Source organism: Pantherophis guttatus, chromosome 8 (assembly GCF_059756535.1).
Source record: "Pantherophis guttatus breed Tessera chromosome 8, ASM5975653v1, whole genome shotgun sequence".
Lineage (NCBI taxonomy): Eukaryota > Metazoa > Chordata > Lepidosauria > Squamata > Colubridae > Pantherophis > Pantherophis guttatus.
In genome coordinates, this window is record NC_142070.1 from 14,741,123 (window position 1) to 14,759,693 (window position 18,571).

Genomic DNA, 18,571 nt, shown 5'->3' on the forward strand with positions numbered 1-18,571 from the left:
AACTGTGAATTCCTTTCCGTTTCCTTCTCCATCAGCTCAGAACTTCCCTCTTTGCTCACAGACCTGCTTTCTCAGTTCCAGGGATAATTTCTTCACACCTCAAAGGCACCGAGGTTGTTATTGGAAGAGCGGTGACAGGAAATGAAAAACGGAGAAGTTTCTCTCCTTTGCAGAATTTCTCCATTTCCTATAGTCTGCAGAAAATGATCAGTGAGGTAAATCTTCTTAGCTTAGCTGTTTGACCGCACAGCTTCCTCTCCGAAAGCTTGCGAGGCAGTAGAGATCATGCAGAATTGGATTACAGGATCTGAACACTTTACGTTTCGGTTAATTGTTCAAAGGAGAATTTGTGTTTCTGTGCACTTTTTTTTTTTCTCTAGGAATGGGAATTTCACAGCATAGTCGAGGGATGTCAAACTCGATTTCATTGAGGGCCGCATCAGGGTTGTGTTTGACCTTGGGAGGGCCGAGGTGGGCATGGCGAGTTCAACGTCACTCGTGTCGGGGGCACCTGAGGTGGCCAAGTACTAAGGCAGGACTTCCCTCAGACTTCCCTCACTCTCATTATAATCTTCCTTCCTTCCTTCCTTCCTTCCTTCCTTCCTTCCTTCCTTCCTTCCTTCCTTCCTTCCTTCCTTCCTTCCTTCCTTCCTTCCTTCCTTGCTCTGTCCCTCCCTCCCTCCCTCCCTTCTTTTTTGCTCTCTTCCCATCTTTCCTTCTTTTTGTCTTTCCTCTTTCCCTTTCTCCTTTCCTGTCCCTTCTTGGGTGGTCAAATGTAAAAGGGAAAACATTTCTCCTTTTATTTTGTTTTTATTTTGTTTTGCTAGCCCTCTGCCAGTGAAAACGGAGCTCGGGGGTGGGGCACCAAGCTCGTTTTTTGCTGGCAGAGAGTTGCAGGAGGCCGTCGCGACTGAAAACGGAGCCCTGGAGGACCGCACTCTGTTTTTGCTGGCAGAGGCGCAGTAGGCCGGTCCTTTGCAGGTTCCAGGGCGGACCTGCAGGCCAGATTTAAGCGCCTTGAGTTTGACACCCCTGGCACAGTCCATGTTTTCCTCCCATCTCGGTGCGCAGATGCGTGCAGATGTGTTTCTTGCAGACTGAACGTCTCTTTGCCATTCTGCCTGTCTTATCAATGGATGATGCTTTTTTTGTTTGTTTTAGAAGCAGGCCTTCTCTGCCCCATTGAGATAGATCCAGAGCCAAATGACAGTGGGGTGAATGGAAGAAAAATGACAACCAGCTTCCTTTTCTCCCCCAAATCTCTCTCCCCCCCCCACACTTTATTATAGAAGTCGCAATGAATTTTCCCTCCCCTGCCCCCGATAATTTTATCAATTGGTGGTCCAAGCCGAGTTGAAGTTGATAATGGCTGAATCCATGGAAACTAATGGAATTAGTCCATTTGGGTCTGATGGAGGTAAAAGCTAATTGCAATCCTGATCCAGTGCAGCCCTGAAGAGGGTTTTATTTTTCAGTCAGGCGAGCAAGGTGGACTTTAATCCTAATTCAATTTTGGTTGGCATGGAGCCGCCGGACTTGTGTACCTTCTAATTCAACCACGTTTTGCACTTTCCCTGATGAAAAGCTTTAAAAGCATTAAGGGGTCACTTTGCTGTTTGAGTAGCCAAACGGGCCTCTTTTTACTGCAACTTTGAAAGAACTTTATCAAATGCTTATTTTGTATGTGTGTGTACATAGCGCAATATTATGCAATAAATGGAATGTTTCCTTCAGACTTTATACTGCTTTCATGATGCTTCAGGAAGAAAATAAGTTCTCGGTGTTACTAAGGAATGTTAAATAATAGAACTAATATTAATGTGTTCAGCTGTTTTTCTACCAGCACTAATAAGTGCTAGAAGAGATGAAGGCGGGATCTGTGAGGGAAAGTTTTTTTAAAAAAAATATTCTTTCCTTTTACTTTAAGATTTTTGTTTTGTTTTGTTTTGTTTTAAACTTCTAAAGTAATGGATTAAGGACACAGCCTTTAAGCTTTCTACACACAAGTTATTGGTAAGGACATATTTGCAGGTTTTTCAACTGTCAGATTTCAGAAAATCCAAAACTCATTTTTAGATTCTACGAACTCCACTGCATATTTGGAGCTAATTATTGTTCTTTTTTGCTTTCTGCCCTCTCTGGTATAATGGACTGCTGTAAAAAGTAATTGAAAGGGTTAACAGCAGGGGTGAAATGCTCCCGGTTCAGACCAGATCATCTGATCCAGTAGCGATGGCGGCGGATGGTTCAGAGAACCGGTAGCAAAAATCCCTGCGGCCTCCCTGCCCATTCCCAGCTGAACCACGTGATCATCAGCGGCTGTTTTTTTACTTTTAAAAGCATTTTTTCTACAACCTCTTTGGCCGAAATGCTTTTAAAAGTAAAAAAAAAGCCTCTGATGATCGCGTGGCTCAGCTGGGATCATCAGAGGCTTTTAAAAGTATTTTTTCTACAACCTCTTCAACCGAAGAGGTTGTAGAAAAAAAATGCTTTTAAAAACCTCTGACGATCCCAGCTGAGTTGCCTGATCATCAGAGGCTTTTAAAAGCATTTTTTTTCTACAACCTCTTCGGCCAAAGAGGTTGTAGAAAAAATGCTTTTAAAAGTAAAAAAAAAAAAAGTTGGCCAGACCCACCCAGTCACATTAACCCCCCCCCCACCACCAAGCCACGCCCATAGAACCGGTAGTAACAAATTTTACATTTCACCACTGGTTAACAGAATAACAATAACAGAGCTGGAAGTGACCTTGGAGGTCTTCTAGTCCAACCCCCTCTCAGGTAGAAAACCCTATACTATTTCAGACAGATGGTTGTCCAGTCTGTTTTTTTAAAAAGCCTCCAGTAATGGAGCACCCACAACATCTGAAGGCAAGACAGTCCACTAGTTAATTGTTCCCACTGTCAGGAAATTGTTTCTAGGTTGCTTCTCTCCTTGATTAGTTTCCATTCATTGTGTCTTGTCCTGCTTTCAAATTCTTTGGAGAATAGTTTATCCCCTCTTCTTTGTGGCAGCTCCTTAGATATTGGAACACTGCTATCATGTCTGAACTGGTTGAACTGGTCTCAGCTTGAAATCATTAAGCCTTTCTTTCTCCATTTGCTGACTGGGACTTTTGGAAGTTGGAAGTCCAATGGAACTGGAGAAAATTAGGTTGGCGAAACTGAGATACGCATTAACAATACAATAGCACTTAGACTTATATACCGCTTCACACTGCTTTACAGCCCTCTCTAAGTGATTTACAGAGTCAGCCTCTTGCCCCCAACAATTTGGATCCTCATTTTACCAACCTCGGAAGGATGGAAAGCTGAGTCAACTTTGAACCGGTCAGGATCGAACTGCTGACAGCTGAATTAGCTTGCAGTACTCCATTCTAACCACTGTGCCACCACGGCTCTTAGAAGACTTCAACATGGTGGCCTTCTGTGTGGAGCCAGAAATATACCCATTTTGGCAGAAAGGAACATCACATATTTTCTAGTCTCTTTCCAAGGCAGATTTCAGCTGAACTAATCCCTGAATGACATGCAGGTGGCCGGCATTATTGAGACACGTTTTAACCTCTCTTTCCTTGTTGAGCCCCAGTCCTGGGAAGCACACAATAATCCCAAGAAAACACTCTTACCATTTTCCCGTAATACCTCAAAGCTTTCATTTCTGGGAGGATTTATTTTTGGAAACACAATGGGCATTTGTTGAATGGTTGCAACTAAGCTTCTCTGGGATACGAAAGACGCATCTGAGCGTTGATGGCTTTTGCAGGATTATATCATGGAGATCAGCAAGCCAAGCGAAAGTCAGCAAAGTTGTGAAAAATTGAGGGACTGTGCAGTAACATCATTTCTAGTTACAATTTTCTATCCCAGCAGAAATTCTGTGTGTGCAAAAAAAGTGCAGAAAGTACATTTTTTTTTCAGCAGGGTTGCCGGTAAATTGATTTGCCCTGCAGCTTGGAAGAGACATATATCACTAAAGTATAGTATAGATAGTTCCCAAGTTAGGACCACGCTTGAGCCCAAAATTTCTGTTGTTAAGCAAGCAAGGCGGTTGTTAAATGAGTTTAGCCCTATTTTTCAGCCTACAATTGTTAAGCAAACCGCTGCAATTTTTAAGGGAATCATACAGTCTTTAAGGAAATCTGGCTTCTGCCATTGATTTTGCTCATCAGAAGCTGGCTGGGAAGGTTGCAAATGGTGATCACCAGTGGTGGGTTACAAATTTTTTTACTACTGGTTCTGTGGGTGTGGCTTGGTGGGCGTGGCATGGTTTGGTGGGCGTGGCAGGGAAAGGATACTGCAAAATCCCCATTTCCTCCCGATCAGCTGGGATTCGGGAGGCAGAGAATAGATGGGGGTGGGGCCAGTCAGAGGTGGTATTTACTGGTTCTCCGAACTCAAAATTTCCACTACTGGTTCTTCAGAACTGGTCAGAATCTGCTGAAACCCACCTCTGGTGCTCACATGATCTTGGGACAGTGCAAATGTCACAAATGCATGCCAGTTGCCAAATGCCCGCAGGTTGGTCACATGACTATGGGGATGCTGCAATGTTTCTCAGTGTGAAAAGTGGTCATAAGTTCTTTTTTTCAGTGCCTTTGTAACTTCGAATGGTCACTAAATGAATGGTTGTAAGTCAAGGGCTACCTTTAAATCAGTGGTGAAATCCAAATTTTTTTACTACCAGTTCTGTGGGCATGGCTTGGTGGGCATGGTGTGGCTTGGTGGGTGTGGCTTGGTGGGTGTGGCTTGGTGGGCGTGGCAGGGGAAGGATACTGAAAAATCCCCATTCCCACCCCACTCGGGGGCCAGCCAGAGGTGGTATTTGCCGTTTCTCTGAACTGCTCAAAATTTCCGCCACCGTTTCTCCGAACTGCTCAAAATTTCCGCTACCGTTTCTCCAAACTGCTCAAAATTTCCGCCACCGTTTCTCCAAACTGCTCAAAATTTCCGCTACCGTTTCTCCGAACTGCTCAAAATTTCCGCCACCGTTTCTCCGAACCGTTTCTTCAAACTGCTCAAAATTTCCGCTACCGTTTCTCCAAACTGCTCAAAATTTCCACCACCGTTTCTCCGAACTGCTCAAAATTTCTGCTACCAGTTCTCCGAACTGCTCAAAATTTCCGCTACCGGTTCTCCAGGACCTGTCAGAACCTGCTGGATTTCACCCCTGCTTTAAATATCTTCAGATGGTGGATGAACATACCCAGATATTTAAGCATTGAGCAGTGATGTGGAACAGTGAGAGCAATAGAGCAATTTCTGCTACATCTTCCTGAATAATAATAACAACAACAAAAACAACATCGTACATTTTAAGAAGATACTTGGTTGATACATAGGATACTGGATGAATAAAAGAGATACTACTACTGCTACTGCTACTGCTACTACTACTACTACTACTACTACTACTACTACTACTACTACTAATAATAATAATAATAATAATAATAATAATAATAATAGAATTCTTTATTGTCAAAGTGTGATTGGACACATAAGGGATTTGTTTCCGGTGCATAAGCTCACAGTGTACATATAAAGAGCAAGTAACAGGTCATAGAGAATAAATCATTAATCATAAGCTGCAAACAACAACTGATAAATCATAAGAAACCAATAAAAGATAGTAGGAAAGATGAGAAGTTGGAAAAGATGAGAAATGAGACACATGAACTGCTGTAATCTATTTTTGTGGCTAGCTTCAAAGAGGACAGCTTTAGCTACAAAATACAATAATAACTCAAAAGTAAAGTAATTCTTGTATGATTTCGCCTCCGAGCATGCAAAACTATGCTGAAAGGCAGGTGTATAAGTTTTGTAGTTGACATTGGCCAATTGGAAAAGCTAAGCAGGGTCAGATCCGTTTACTGCCTGAATGAAAGACCCATGAGAAATTGGGGGCTGCAAGCTATGTTGGGAATTTGGGAGAAGTTCCAGAAAGAAGGCAGCATCCAGCCTTTCAGTTCTGTTGCTAAGAAAACTTAGCAAGGTAGTTCTCGACTTACAACAGTTCATTTAGTTGTAACAATTGTAAGAGTTTGAAGTTACAACGGCACTGAAAAAAAGTGACTTATGACCATTTTTCACACTTATGACTTTTGTGGCATCTCCCTGGTCACATGATCAAAATTCAGATGCTTGGCAACTGATTCATATTTATGATGGTTGCAGTGTCCCGGGGTACGTAACTGGGATATTTGGTTATTTATTTATCCCATCTGTTTGCTGCAAATCTTTCAGAACTCTTAGTGGCTTACAGGAATCAAAAATGTACCATGGAAAACTTCAAAGTCCATCGTAATGTTTCCAAACTAATTCCACCCACTTCAAATAACTGAAAACAGAAACCATCTTAAATACCAAACTGACGGTGTTAATATAGTGGCTACAATCATTCTTAAAATGACCTTGAGTTCCCGAAAGGCTAATTACCAAAGGGGGAGGGAATTTACTCTAAGGGGAATTTGCTCCAGTGTTGGTAATAATAGAACTGTGCTCGGTTCTCCTCACCCTACCACAGCGTTTTCTTTCATGACTCTTTATCTTGGGAAGGTTGATCCATTGCTTGGAGTAGGCAGTCTTGAAGAGGTGTCAAGCAGGGGTGGGTTTCAAATTTTTTTACTACCGGTTCTGTGGGTGGGGCTTGGTGGGTGTGGCATGGTGTGGTGGGCGTGGCTTGGTGGGTATGGCAGGGGAAGGTTACTGCAACATCCCCATTTCCTCCCAATCAGCTGGGACTCAGGAGGCAGAGAATAGGTGGGGGCGGGGCCAGTCAGAATTTTTACTACCGGTTTTCCGAACTACTCAAAATTTCCGCTACCTGTTCTCCAGAACTGGTCAGAACCTGCTGAAACCCACCTCTGGTGTCAAGCCATACAGGTCTCTTTATAAGTCAAAATTGACAAATTGCACCCAAAAGCTACAGGAAACCCAATTTACTGCAAAATGGCTGGACCTATTCAAAGTGATGAGTGTTGACCAATACGTGGACTGCTACAGTTTGAACTAACTATAGTTTTAGAGGTAGCTTTTAAAGACATTTCCACATTGTGCAGATTGTAGGAATCCAGGCAGGTGATGACAAATGATTCAATGCAGTTGAATGCTCCAGTTTGTTTATTTATTTATTTGTTCATTTGTTTATTGATTGATTGATTGATTGATTGGTTGATTGGTTCGATTTATATGCCGCCCTTTTCCGGAGACTCAGGGCAGCTTACAATGCGTTAAGCAATAGCCTTCATACTTTTGTATATACCTGCTTAGTAGGGCTTTCGCGCCCCCCCCAAACGGTGTTCTTTTTTATACAAAGCCAGTTTATTGCCCCCACAATCCGGGTCCTCATTTTACCTACCTCGAAAGGATGGAAGGCTGAGTCAACCTTGAGCCTGGTGAGATTTGAACTTGCAGTAATTGCAGGCAGCTGGTACTACTTAACAGTGCTTTAGTCTGCTGCGCTACCAAGGCTCTTGGTAGCGCAGTTACCAGTTGCTAGTTAAGACTATATCTGGCAGCCCAGTTTTGTGGATCATGGCCTCCACCTGCACATCCAACAATAGCTGTGATTTGAAGAGGAACCTGTTTGAAGAGGAACCGGCTTTGTGAAGGCAGCAGAACCAGCTTGGAAGACATCTTGAGAGATGACAGAATAGTACTGAACAAGCAGCAACTCTTGTCTTGTTTGAGTTACTGTATAGGTAGTCTTTGACTTACAACTGGTGACTTAGAGACTGTTCAAAATGATATCTTAGAACAGGGGACCGGCACTGGTCTGTGGCATATCAGCAACCGGTCTGCGCAAGCAAGTGAAGCCCCATCCCTGGGATGCAGGCAGCACACAAAACCACACCCTTCTGGTCTCTGGAAAAACCTTTCTCCACAGAACAGGTCCCTGGTGCCCAAAAGATTGAGGGACAGTGTCTTAGAATGGACCCTTGAAAATCTAGTTTTGAAGCTCTGATGTTGGCCTCCCCCACAGTCACATGATTGCATTTGGGGAGCTTGGCAACTGCTCCACGCTTATGGCCATTTGCATCCCCTGCTGTCACACAACTGTGACTTATGAATTGACGATTTTGCCAGAAACTGGCATTTGTTGTTTATAGCGAAAACAGTTTGCTGCTGCTGCACCAAAAAGGTAGTAAAATCAGGTTGGTCATGCAATGACCTGCTTTATGACTCTCATGACTCTCGGTCATAACCAGGCCCATTATAGTCATAACTTGAGGACTACCTATAATCTCTTTTGTCCAACAGTCTGTAGCTACCTTCAGCAGTATCTCCCACTAAGCTCAGAATGACAGTATTAAGCTGAGTAGCTTCAGCATTATCAATGGAATTATTTCTTGATGGGCTTTCCTTGGGGAACGGTGTAAATGTTAAACAGCAAAGAGGAGGGGAACATGGACCGTTGCCTATAGGAACCCAAACTGGGCCAGCTTTCCAGGATACCCTTTCGTCCAGATAACTTGCTTCCATTGTATATTTATCAAAGCAGGTTGAGGACATGGATCTAGAATTGGGACCAGAGGTGTGTTTCAGCAGGTTCTGGAGAACTGGTAGCAGAAATTTTGAGTAGTTTGGAGAACCAGTAAATACCACCTCTGACTGGCCCCGCCCCCATCTATTCTCTGCCTCCCGAGTCCCAGCTGATTGGGAGGAAATGGGGATTTTGCAGTAACCTTCCCCTGAAGTGGGGTGGAAATGGAGATTTTACAGTATCCTTCCCCTGCCAAGCCCACCAAGCCATGCCACACCCACCAAGCCACGTCCACAGAACCGGTAGTAAAAAAAATTGAATCCCACTACTGATTAGGACTGCTGGAGCCAGAAGTGGATACAGGCAGTAGACTGTTGATTTAACTTTCCCTCGTAATGGCAACCAGGGTGTCTCCCCAATGGGGATTTGATAGAGAACCGAACATTTTGTACTGATTCTAAACTATGAACAGACAGACAGAGAGGATTATAAATTCCTTTGAGAAGCACTGGCGGCACCCTTCCATTGTTAGCAAGGATTTATGGAGACATTCACTCAAAAATAGTTTATTTCTTTCCTCCATACAAAATACCATCATGTACGAAAATGCACACATATAGTTTTGTCAATCAGTTCGCCTTTTTAAAAAGTTGCAGTGAATTAAATGTATTTTTATGCTGTGATGTAAACATAGAACTGTGTCCATTAAGTCTCCCCAGGGGCATAAAGTGAATGATCATTCAGAGGGGAAAAAAATGTATTGTTATATCTGAAACCACAGATGACTTTTGACAAAGGGATTTTCTACAACTGTATAGGTTGGTTAAAAATGATTGGCTTTTAACTTTTCTACGGTAATCAAGGCGGTCTGTATATCTAAAATAAAAAGGCACACACACTATGGAATCTCTTTGGTACACGGTTCGTCAAAACTTACTGGGAACTGCAGAATAATGCTGTTCTCAACAGTCTCTATACAGAATATCTTCAGGAATCTGCTCTAAGTACAATTAGATCTTTCAATATACATTGATGTAGACTCATGAGGAAGGATCAAAGCATGCATGCATGCTTACAGATCGTTGAGCAGACAAAAAAAAAAAAAAAGACAAATTTGAAAATATTTTTCAGTCACTGTTGAACACCTAAGCCAGAGGCCGGCAACCTTAAACACACAGAGCCACAAAGGTCCTAACCGGAAGCTCCCCGTTCAATTCTGCAGCTGACTGGAAGTCCGGTTCCCCCACCATACAGTCTCCTTCTAGCACAGCATCCTTTTTCCTCTACCTGTCCTAACTGAAAGCCCTATCAGTTGTGGAGATGACCGGAAAACCCGCCCCTTGCCATAGATTCTCTTCCTGGTACGCCGTGCTTTTTCTCCCCATAACTGGAAGCTCCTCTCAAAATTGTGGCGGCGACTGGGAGCCGCAGCAGAGGGATGAAAGAGCCACATGCGGCTCCAGAGCCGCGGGTTGTTGATTCTTGACCTAAGCAATACTATAGTATTGTTTCAGAGAATGGAAAAGAACTTCTTACAAGAAAAAACATTGAATGTATTTCAGTGGGTGAAACAAAATTGATATTGTATATGGTGACAGCAGCTAGGTTACTGATTGGTCAATACTGGAAAAGGGATGATATGCCTACGATTCAAGAACGGACTTTGAAGATGGCCAGTTTTGCAGAAATGGCGAAGATATCAGCATACTTAAAAGACCAGAGTCAAGAGACTTATGTATGGGAGTGGAAGAAATGGATAGATTATGTGCAGAATAAATACCAAACTAGGAAGTATCAAATAGCTTTTAGCTAAATGTTGTGTAGAAATGTATAGTTTATAGGGGGGAAAATAGCTTATTGCTATGTAGAAATGTATAGTGCACAGGGGGGAGAATAGAGGGGTGGTAAAGTAAGATATAATATAATGTGGATGGATTTCATCTTGGGGAAGTCATGGGGAGGGAGGGTTTGGGGGGGTTAGGGAGGGATGGGGGGGGAAATGGGGGAAAATTGATGTTTGTAAAACTTTTTCAATAAAAAAAAAAGAAAAAAACATCGAATGCATCACTTTATACTGACGTTTTCAGGTTAATGAACCTCTCCTGTAGGAGTTTCTTTGCCCTGGCAAAATTTTACAACCTGATAACTACTAGTAAGAATACTTGGGAAGCATTGGCTCGGAGTATCTTCTATTGTGTTTTAAAAGGGTATTATGGTGTGCTTTAAAAAATATTTTGTGGCCCTTCAGAAAAGAAGCAGAAACATAATTTGATCAGAATTTGATTAAAAAAGAAAGACAGCATTATATTTACAGAATTAACATAGAAAGGGCGATAGAGTTCCAATAAGGTCCCAGGTTTCCTTATTCTGCAGGATAGTGCCAGGAAGGAAAAGTAGGAATGAAAAAAAAAAAGTGTTTAGCTGCCTGGATACATTCTGGAAACGGTAATTTGGACTTACATACACGCTTCTGTTCATTTAAAAGCTTAAAAATAGGCAGGGCGTCTGATAACTGTGCTTTCAAAAAGCACAATTTTAAAATAGGTAGTCCTTGACTTACGACCACAGTTGAGCCCAACATTTCTGTTCCTAAGGGAGACAGCTGTTAAGTGAGTTTCGTACCATTTTTTTGACCTTTCTTGCCACCGTTGTTAATTGAAACACTGCAGTTGTTAAATTAGTGTTAAGTGAATTTGGCTTCTCCATTGCTTGTCAGAAGGTCGCAAAAGGTGGTCACAGGGACACTGTCATAAATATGAGTCGATTGCCAAGTGCTTGGATTTTGATCACGTGACCAAGAGAATATTGCAATGGTCGTTAATTGTGAAAAAAGTCACTTTTTTTTAATGCCGTTGTCACTTCGAACGGTCACTAAATGGACTGTTGTAAGTTGAGGACTACCTGTAGTTATTTCTTAGCCTCTGTTGCTTGGCTAAACATGCAATCATCAACGTGTTTTAACCACAAAAATAGTTCCATGAATCAGAAATCTCAACAAAGCAGGCAACAAAGTGACTGGATAAAAGTTAGCCTTGACAGCTTTTATATGTCTGCATGACAGACATAAACATGAAATAGCTGAGAAATTATCCTTGGGCTTCTAAAGCAGAGGTCTCCAATCTTGGCAACTTTAAGACTTGTGGACTTCAACTCCCAGAATTCCTCAGCCAGCAAACCTTTGCTGGCTGAGGAATTCTGGGAGTTGAAGTCCACATGTCTTAAAGTTGCCAAGGTTGGAGACGCGTGTTCTAAAGAGTATGCATCTTCCTACATAGGATAAAGGTAAAGGTTCCCCTCGCACATATGTGCTAGTCGTTCCCGACTTTAGGAGGCAGTGCTCATCTCCGTTTCAAAGCCGAAGAGCCAGCGCTGTCTGAAGACGTCTCCATGGTCATGTGGCTGGCATGACTAAACGCCAAAGGTGCACGGATTGCTGTTACCTTCCCACCAAATGTGGTCCCTATTTTTTCTTGCATTTTTACGTGCTTTCGAACTGCTAGGTTGGCAGAAGCTGGGACAAGTAACGGGAACTCACCCCATTACGTGGCACTAGGGATTCGAACCGCTGAACTGCCGACCTTTCGATCGACAAGCTCAGCGTTTTAGCCAATGAGCCACTGCGTCCCATAGGATAGGATAGGATTATTAATTTCTGTTGCGATAATTTTTCTTGCTTTATAATTGGTGGAGAGAAACTTGATTCAGATCCCAATGCCACCCTTCACCACCAAAGAGTTGACCAATGGAATCCTGAGATCTGTGTCTTTTCCTATCCGAAGGCTCTTTACAAGATCACCGTTCTCAACTATGTACAGTAGTCCTACTAGCATCCATCGGTGTTCATCTTGCTAGCGTCCTTGCAGCAAACAGTCTGCAAGTGATAACAGTGATAACAGCTTCAGCACGTTATCACAGCCTGATTTAGCACGAACAGCTGATTGGTGGTTGGACTGGCCTCCCGGAATACCTCCAATCAGCTGTTCCAGGCTGCGGGGATCACCAGAGCCCTTCGCCGCCTCCGCACATTGCGATTTTGCCCTCCGCGCATCACGTTTTTGGTCTTCGCAGGCTCTGTTTTAGACCTGTTCCAGGTTGCGGGGATCGCCACAGCACATTGCCGCCGATCGCCGCCTCCATGTGTCATGTTTTCACCCTCCGCAAGTCTTTTTTGGCCTCCACGTGTTGCATTTTCGGCCGGTTCCCCACCACCTGGTACCGGCCAAAAATGCAATGCACAGAGGCCAAAAACGGGGCATGCAGGGACTAGAAATGTGGTGTGCTGAGGCAAAAAATGGCCAAAGGGTGGGGCCCAGCAGATGGGCGGAGCTTTTTTTTTTTTTTTTAATTTCATTTATATGCCGCCCTTCTCCGGAGACTCAGGGCGGCTTACAATGTGCTCGGCAACGTTTGGTGTATAAGACGCACCATAGTTTTCATCCACTTTTGGGGGGGTGGGGGGAGGAAAGTGCATCTTATACTCCAAAAAGTATGGTATAGAATGCCAGCATTTTGTCCACTCCTTCCGCCCAGTAGTAGCAAGAGGAATGGGGAAGGTAGTATGAGAATCTCAAAACATGCCAAAAATTCTTGCTGCGGATTGGCTCATTGCATGCATATAAATGGCAAATTGATTTTATATTCTGATGGTAAAATGGTAGGCTGCCTCTTGCCAACTTATCAGAAAGTCCAGCTGCCACCTAATTCAGATAAACTTTGCCACTTGAGCTTTTAATTACAGACAAATTTGGCTACGGACACAAGCACATCATAAACAAATTAAACCTCAAATCTTAACAATGATTAGAAGACATGCCGGTTGCTTCATGTTTATTTTTGTGTGAAAAAAACATGTGACTTAATTGTTCACTCAAGAGTAAGCACATCAGCAAATTACAAGTTTCTCTTTCAATTCTGTGAATAATTTCTATCTGCAAAAGTTTCATTATCAATCTTCGTTTTAAAATGGAGGCTTGCATATCGTTTTAGCATCTTGAGATGCATAATTATTCAAAAGAGAAGGAACAGATACCTCAATATCATTTTTACTTATACTGATATCACTTGATAAATTTCCGACTAAAATCTTAATCTAGACTCTGAAAATAATAATTAAAAAATCTCTGTTTTCCTCTTTCTTTTCACACAAACAGTAATTTTGGAAGAGAAAGGTCATGTTAAAAATAAAAGTATGAAAATAATTACCCGTTAATTCTCTTTAATACTTAGCTGATAGCACACCTCAGTGAATTCATGAAATATTTGGGATTAATATATAGTATTATTCTGAGCAGCGTGGTGGCCTAGTGGTAAAGACGCTTGCCTCCCACTTGGAAGGTTAAGAGTTCAATCCTGCGGAGTGGCAGGTATTTCTTTCCAAGGGCGCAAAGCAAAAATAACTGCTGTGAACTTTGCATGGTGTCAGGAAGGGCATCCGGCCAGTAAATGCTCAGCTTCATCCAGTCACCCAAACTCTACCCTGAATTAAAGGATTATAGGGTTGTAAAAAGGAAATTTTATATAGAGTTATGCTAAAGGACTTATTATTAGAGTACAAAGAGTTTCCTTTTATTCTTCATTTGACAGTGTATTTGCTTTCACAAGCAGCTTATTATGTGCCACAACGGACTAATTGTTGAGAAAAAACAAGTCTAAAGCTACTTTAAGCCTAGAGAATTAGATTTTAGAGTCTTTAGTTATATTGCATTCATTTGGGTCCAACATTTCAATTATTTTGGTTGTTTGGTTAAGCATTCAATTAATAGTTTTGCATTTGATAATTATATTTTTAACTCAATTGATTTTCAAGGTGGAAATCATTTCTATTAAATGCTGATATTATTCATTGTATCAAACACACATATAAGGATTTCCTAATGCTGGTGCTTCGAAAGGTATACATCTATTACAATAAATACACTTTCCAATTAGCTGCCTATTTGTCTAGGCAAATTTTAAGGTTTTTAAGACATATTTTTCCTTCCTTTAAAAATGGCATACCAGAAAAGTCAGGTAGATGAAATGTTTTTTTCCTTTATTTAGGTATAGATTTGGTTATTTGTTTTTTTAAAAAAAATTTGTTTTCCATTTTCTAAAAAAATATATGTTTCTTTCTAAAGTGCATTGTTCTACTATCTACCGTTTTGCTCAAGAGATTTGAAAGTCTACACCAACGTCAAAGCCATACAGAGCTTCAACGAAACACGAACAGAAAAAAAAATTGCTCGAGATTAGTACCGGATCCAGTACCTTATCTGGGGTACAAAAATTATAAGGGTATGAGACAAACTGTCATTGTCATTAATTTCATTTTAAAAGTCCACTGTCTATAGACATTTTGATGCTTTCTAAGCATAGGGACCCCCTTTTGCATTAAATCGGTTTGCTGAAAAATCTCAGCGCATTTGCCACAGTAATATGCAGGAGAAAATCCTCAGAAATATTGCAGGGCACCAATAAACTGGATTCCATTACGATCTGACACAAATCAAGAGCAGATTGTGGAAACGCCATTATTGCAGAAGCAAACTCAAATGATAAAACTTCTGCCTTTCGAGGACGCTTATCCATTATTCCCGTTCTTCGCATCAAGGACAAAGATAAAATATTATAAACCCTTCCCAGACATTGTCTGAAACCCACAATTATATCAGAATAACTTGGCTACCAAGATCATCCCATTCCTTTTCCTACTTCTTGCGGAGGATCCCGTTAACTAAGCCCAATTTCTCCCAAGGTCCACTTCCACAATGTTTTCTTTCTTCCAGGTCGAACAGATGTAGGAGTTGTGTAATAACATTTCTGAAAAAGCTCATTTAGTAAGAAAGTGTGTTTTCGTTTTTTTTAAAAAAAGCAGCCATATTGAAAGCCAAGGCAGTCCACACTTAAGAGTTCTCCACCAACTGGCAGTTCCACTTTCAGTTGGAGCAGGTGACAAGAACTACGTACCAACAAATAACAACGAAAACCCTGCGGTCAAAGACGAGATTTCAAGAGGGGACCTACCAACCCTCTCCGAATTGTCTCAGAACATACATCCTATTATTAGAACAGACCCGATTGCTTTATTGGTCTGAAAATTACAGGCCATTATTTGGAGATTCGTGAGGACTTTTAACTAGATCACCTTTCTTACACTGATGCTTTAAAATTGAGGTCTTTTTTTTTTTGCTTTAGTCCAAGCAATTGCAGGCCACCAACCGATGAAAGTGAAAAAGGAAACTTGTGGAACAGAGTCGTTTCAGTGGGTCAACATCCTTCCGGTTTTGCCAGCCCAGATGGCAGAACAGGTCACAAGTATGAAGAAAGATGCAGGGCCCTCCCTCCTCCTTCACACCGGGCCTCCATCTTCTGCCAACGACAGTCAGGGAGAGCCACTAAAGCCCTCCGTGGTATTAGGCGCTTGCTGAGTTCTTTGTGTTATTTGGCTGCATCGACATCTTAACATTAGTGGCAAATCCAGCGTAGCTTTATTACATGATCTTGGAACTTAAATCTCTTTTGCTGATGAGGACTTCTAGCAGCCTCAGCTTGGCCTTAACCTGCTTGTATTCATTATATTCTTCGGCCATGGGAACCCGGTCTTCTTTCTGGACGTTTCTAAAAAGCACAACCAGATGAAACATATCAGCTTCCTGTATCTAGGATCCCTGTCCTTAAAGGAATAGTTTACACCTTTTGGAATTAAGAGAAAAACAGAAGACTAAACTTAGCATGTCCTGGTTGGGGAAGGGGAAAATGCTTTAGGGAATTTAAAAAAAAAAGAAAAAGAAAATTCATGTGTGTATATCCAATCTCTTAGTGAAAGGAAGTACAGGTAGTCCTTGAATTACAACCATTTGTTTAGTGACTGTTCAAAATTACAATGTAATGCTGCTGAAAAAAAGCTTAAACCATTTTTCACTTATGATCAGAGGTGGGTTTCAGCAGGTTCTGACCAGTTCTGGAGAACCGGTAGGGGAAATTATGAGTAGTTAAGAGAACCGGTAGTAAAAATTTTGACTGGCCCCGCCTCCATCTATTCTCTGTGTCCCAAGTCTCAACTGATCGGGAGGAAATGGGGATTTTGCAGTAACCTTCCCTGGAGTGGAGTGGGAATGGAGATTTTACAGTATCCTTCCCCTGCCACGCCCATCAAGCCATGCCACGTCCACCAAGCCACACCCACAGAATCGGTAGTAAAAAATTCTGAAACCCACCACTGCTTATGACCATTGTCAACGTCCCCATAGTCCAGGGGTGGGCAACTGTGGCCCTTTTACAACCTTGGACTTCAACTCCCAGAAGCCAAGCTGTCTCAGGAATTCTGGGAGTTGAAGTCCACAGGTTGTAAAAGAGCCAGAGTTGCCCACCCCTGCCACTTCGATCATGTTCTCACATGATCAAAGTGTGGATACTGGCAACTGGTTCAAATTTATGATGGCTATCGTGGCATGGGGTTACGGGACCATCTTTTGCGACCTTCTGACAAGCAAAATCAATGTGGAGGCCAGATTCACTTAACAACAGTGTTACTAATTTAACAACTGCAGGAATTCGCTTAACAGCTGTGGCAAGAAAGATTGTAAAATGGGAGGGAAAACTCGTTTAATTTAATTATTAAATGGATAACAGAAATGTTGGGCTCAATTGTGGTTATAAGTCAAGGACTATCTGTAGATCTTCTAGATCAGTGTTTCTCAACCTTGGTAGCTTTATAACCTCTACTGCAGGAGCGTCAAACTCAAGGCCCGCGGGGCTGGATCCGGCCCGTGGGGTGCTTAGATATGGTCCGCAGGGCCACCCTGGAAATAGCGAAGGACCTGTCCGCGGTGCCTCTGCCAGCGATAATAGAGCTTGGGAGGGCCACACGTAGGTCCTCCCGAGCTCCGTTTTTGCTGGCAGAGGGTTGCAGGAGGCCGTCGCAGCCGCAAATGGAGCTCAGGAGCCCGTTTTCTCTGGCAGAGCGCTCAGGCCACCACATGTGACGTTGAGCTGGCCACGCTCACCCTGGCCATGCCCCCCCCAGGTCAAACACAACCCTGATGTGGCCCTCCATGAAATCAAGTTGGACACCCCTGCTCTACTGCGTTCATAGAAAGACGGTTATCACAATCGCTATAAAAACTAGCAACAAGCAGAGCAGGAAATGAAGGTGGACAAGACACATTTTCCCCCAAACATTTGTTGGTTTGCCAGCTAGTGCATAAAACATTGCTGACTCTTTAAGAAAAAAATAGTTCCCCATACAGCAATTCTGAGACGCATATGCTCTTAAGGGAAGCGCTTTATATTTTAAGCCTGTTACATACTTTGTTAAAATCTTCCGATATGACCGGTGGAATGCATTAGTCCAAGACAGAACTTGGTTGGTTAGCTTTAAAAGGGGATTGAACAATTCATGGAGGAAAACTCTACTGAAGGCAATGAAAATTCAATGCCACCTCTTGCTTGGGGGCAGTGCAACTCTAAATGCCAACTGTAGGGAAAACATGGCAGGGGGAGGAGGAGTGTCTTTCTCTCCCTCCTGTTTCTGAGCACTCCAGAGGCCTTTGGTTAGCCAATGTGAATCAAAAGGATCTTTACTTTAGAAGGATGGCAGAGAAAAAACAAAACAAAACAAAGATTAGAGTTCTCCAACCTTTTTGGCTTTGCAGACTGGATTTTGGGGAGGGGGGAGAAGGGAATGGTTCTGTTCTGACCTAGACGTTCCCAAAACATGAAGCAGACTCCTTGTCCCGACAAAAAACCCTTTTTATTAAGTTACTGTGAATTCCTCTCATTCACACCCAGCGAAGTCTTTCAAGGGAGAATTTACAGTCCCAGACCTTATCTGGCTTGGAGAGCTGCCAGGCTGATATCTTCAAAACTTGGCAAGGAGTCACGAACCAATTAAGTGAACTAATTGCCTCCTGCATACTCCACTCCCCTTTCGCTCCTCTTTATTTCCTATGGAGGGGCCATTCAACGTCCACCTGTGGCTTTACTTCTGAGTCGACCTTTGTTCCTTAGCTGTTCCCTTCTCCTGGCAGCTCTGTGCATGTGCACACTGGGAACAGGCTCCAGCTGTTCTTCTGCCCTACTGATGTCCGACTCTGAAGGCAGCTGACTG

At 42.6% G+C, this 18,571-nt stretch overlaps 1 protein-coding gene across 6 annotated transcripts in view; it reads right to left on the reverse strand.

The window, feature by feature from the left end:
- Nucleotides 1-15,522: 15,522 nt before the first annotated feature.
- FAM13A (family with sequence similarity 13 member A) overlaps nt 15,523-18,571 on the reverse strand; it is a 150,938-nt gene continuing 147,889 nt past the window's right edge. For all 6 annotated transcript variants that reach the window (XM_087875130.1, XM_060686961.2, XM_060686962.2 and 3 more), the window contains one exon: nt 15,523-16,080. In XM_087875130.1, coding sequence (XP_087731256.1) covers nt 15,954-16,080 — 127 coding nt within the window. In that variant the 3' untranslated portion in view covers nt 15,523-15,953. The remainder of the gene's footprint in view (nt 16,081-18,571) is intronic.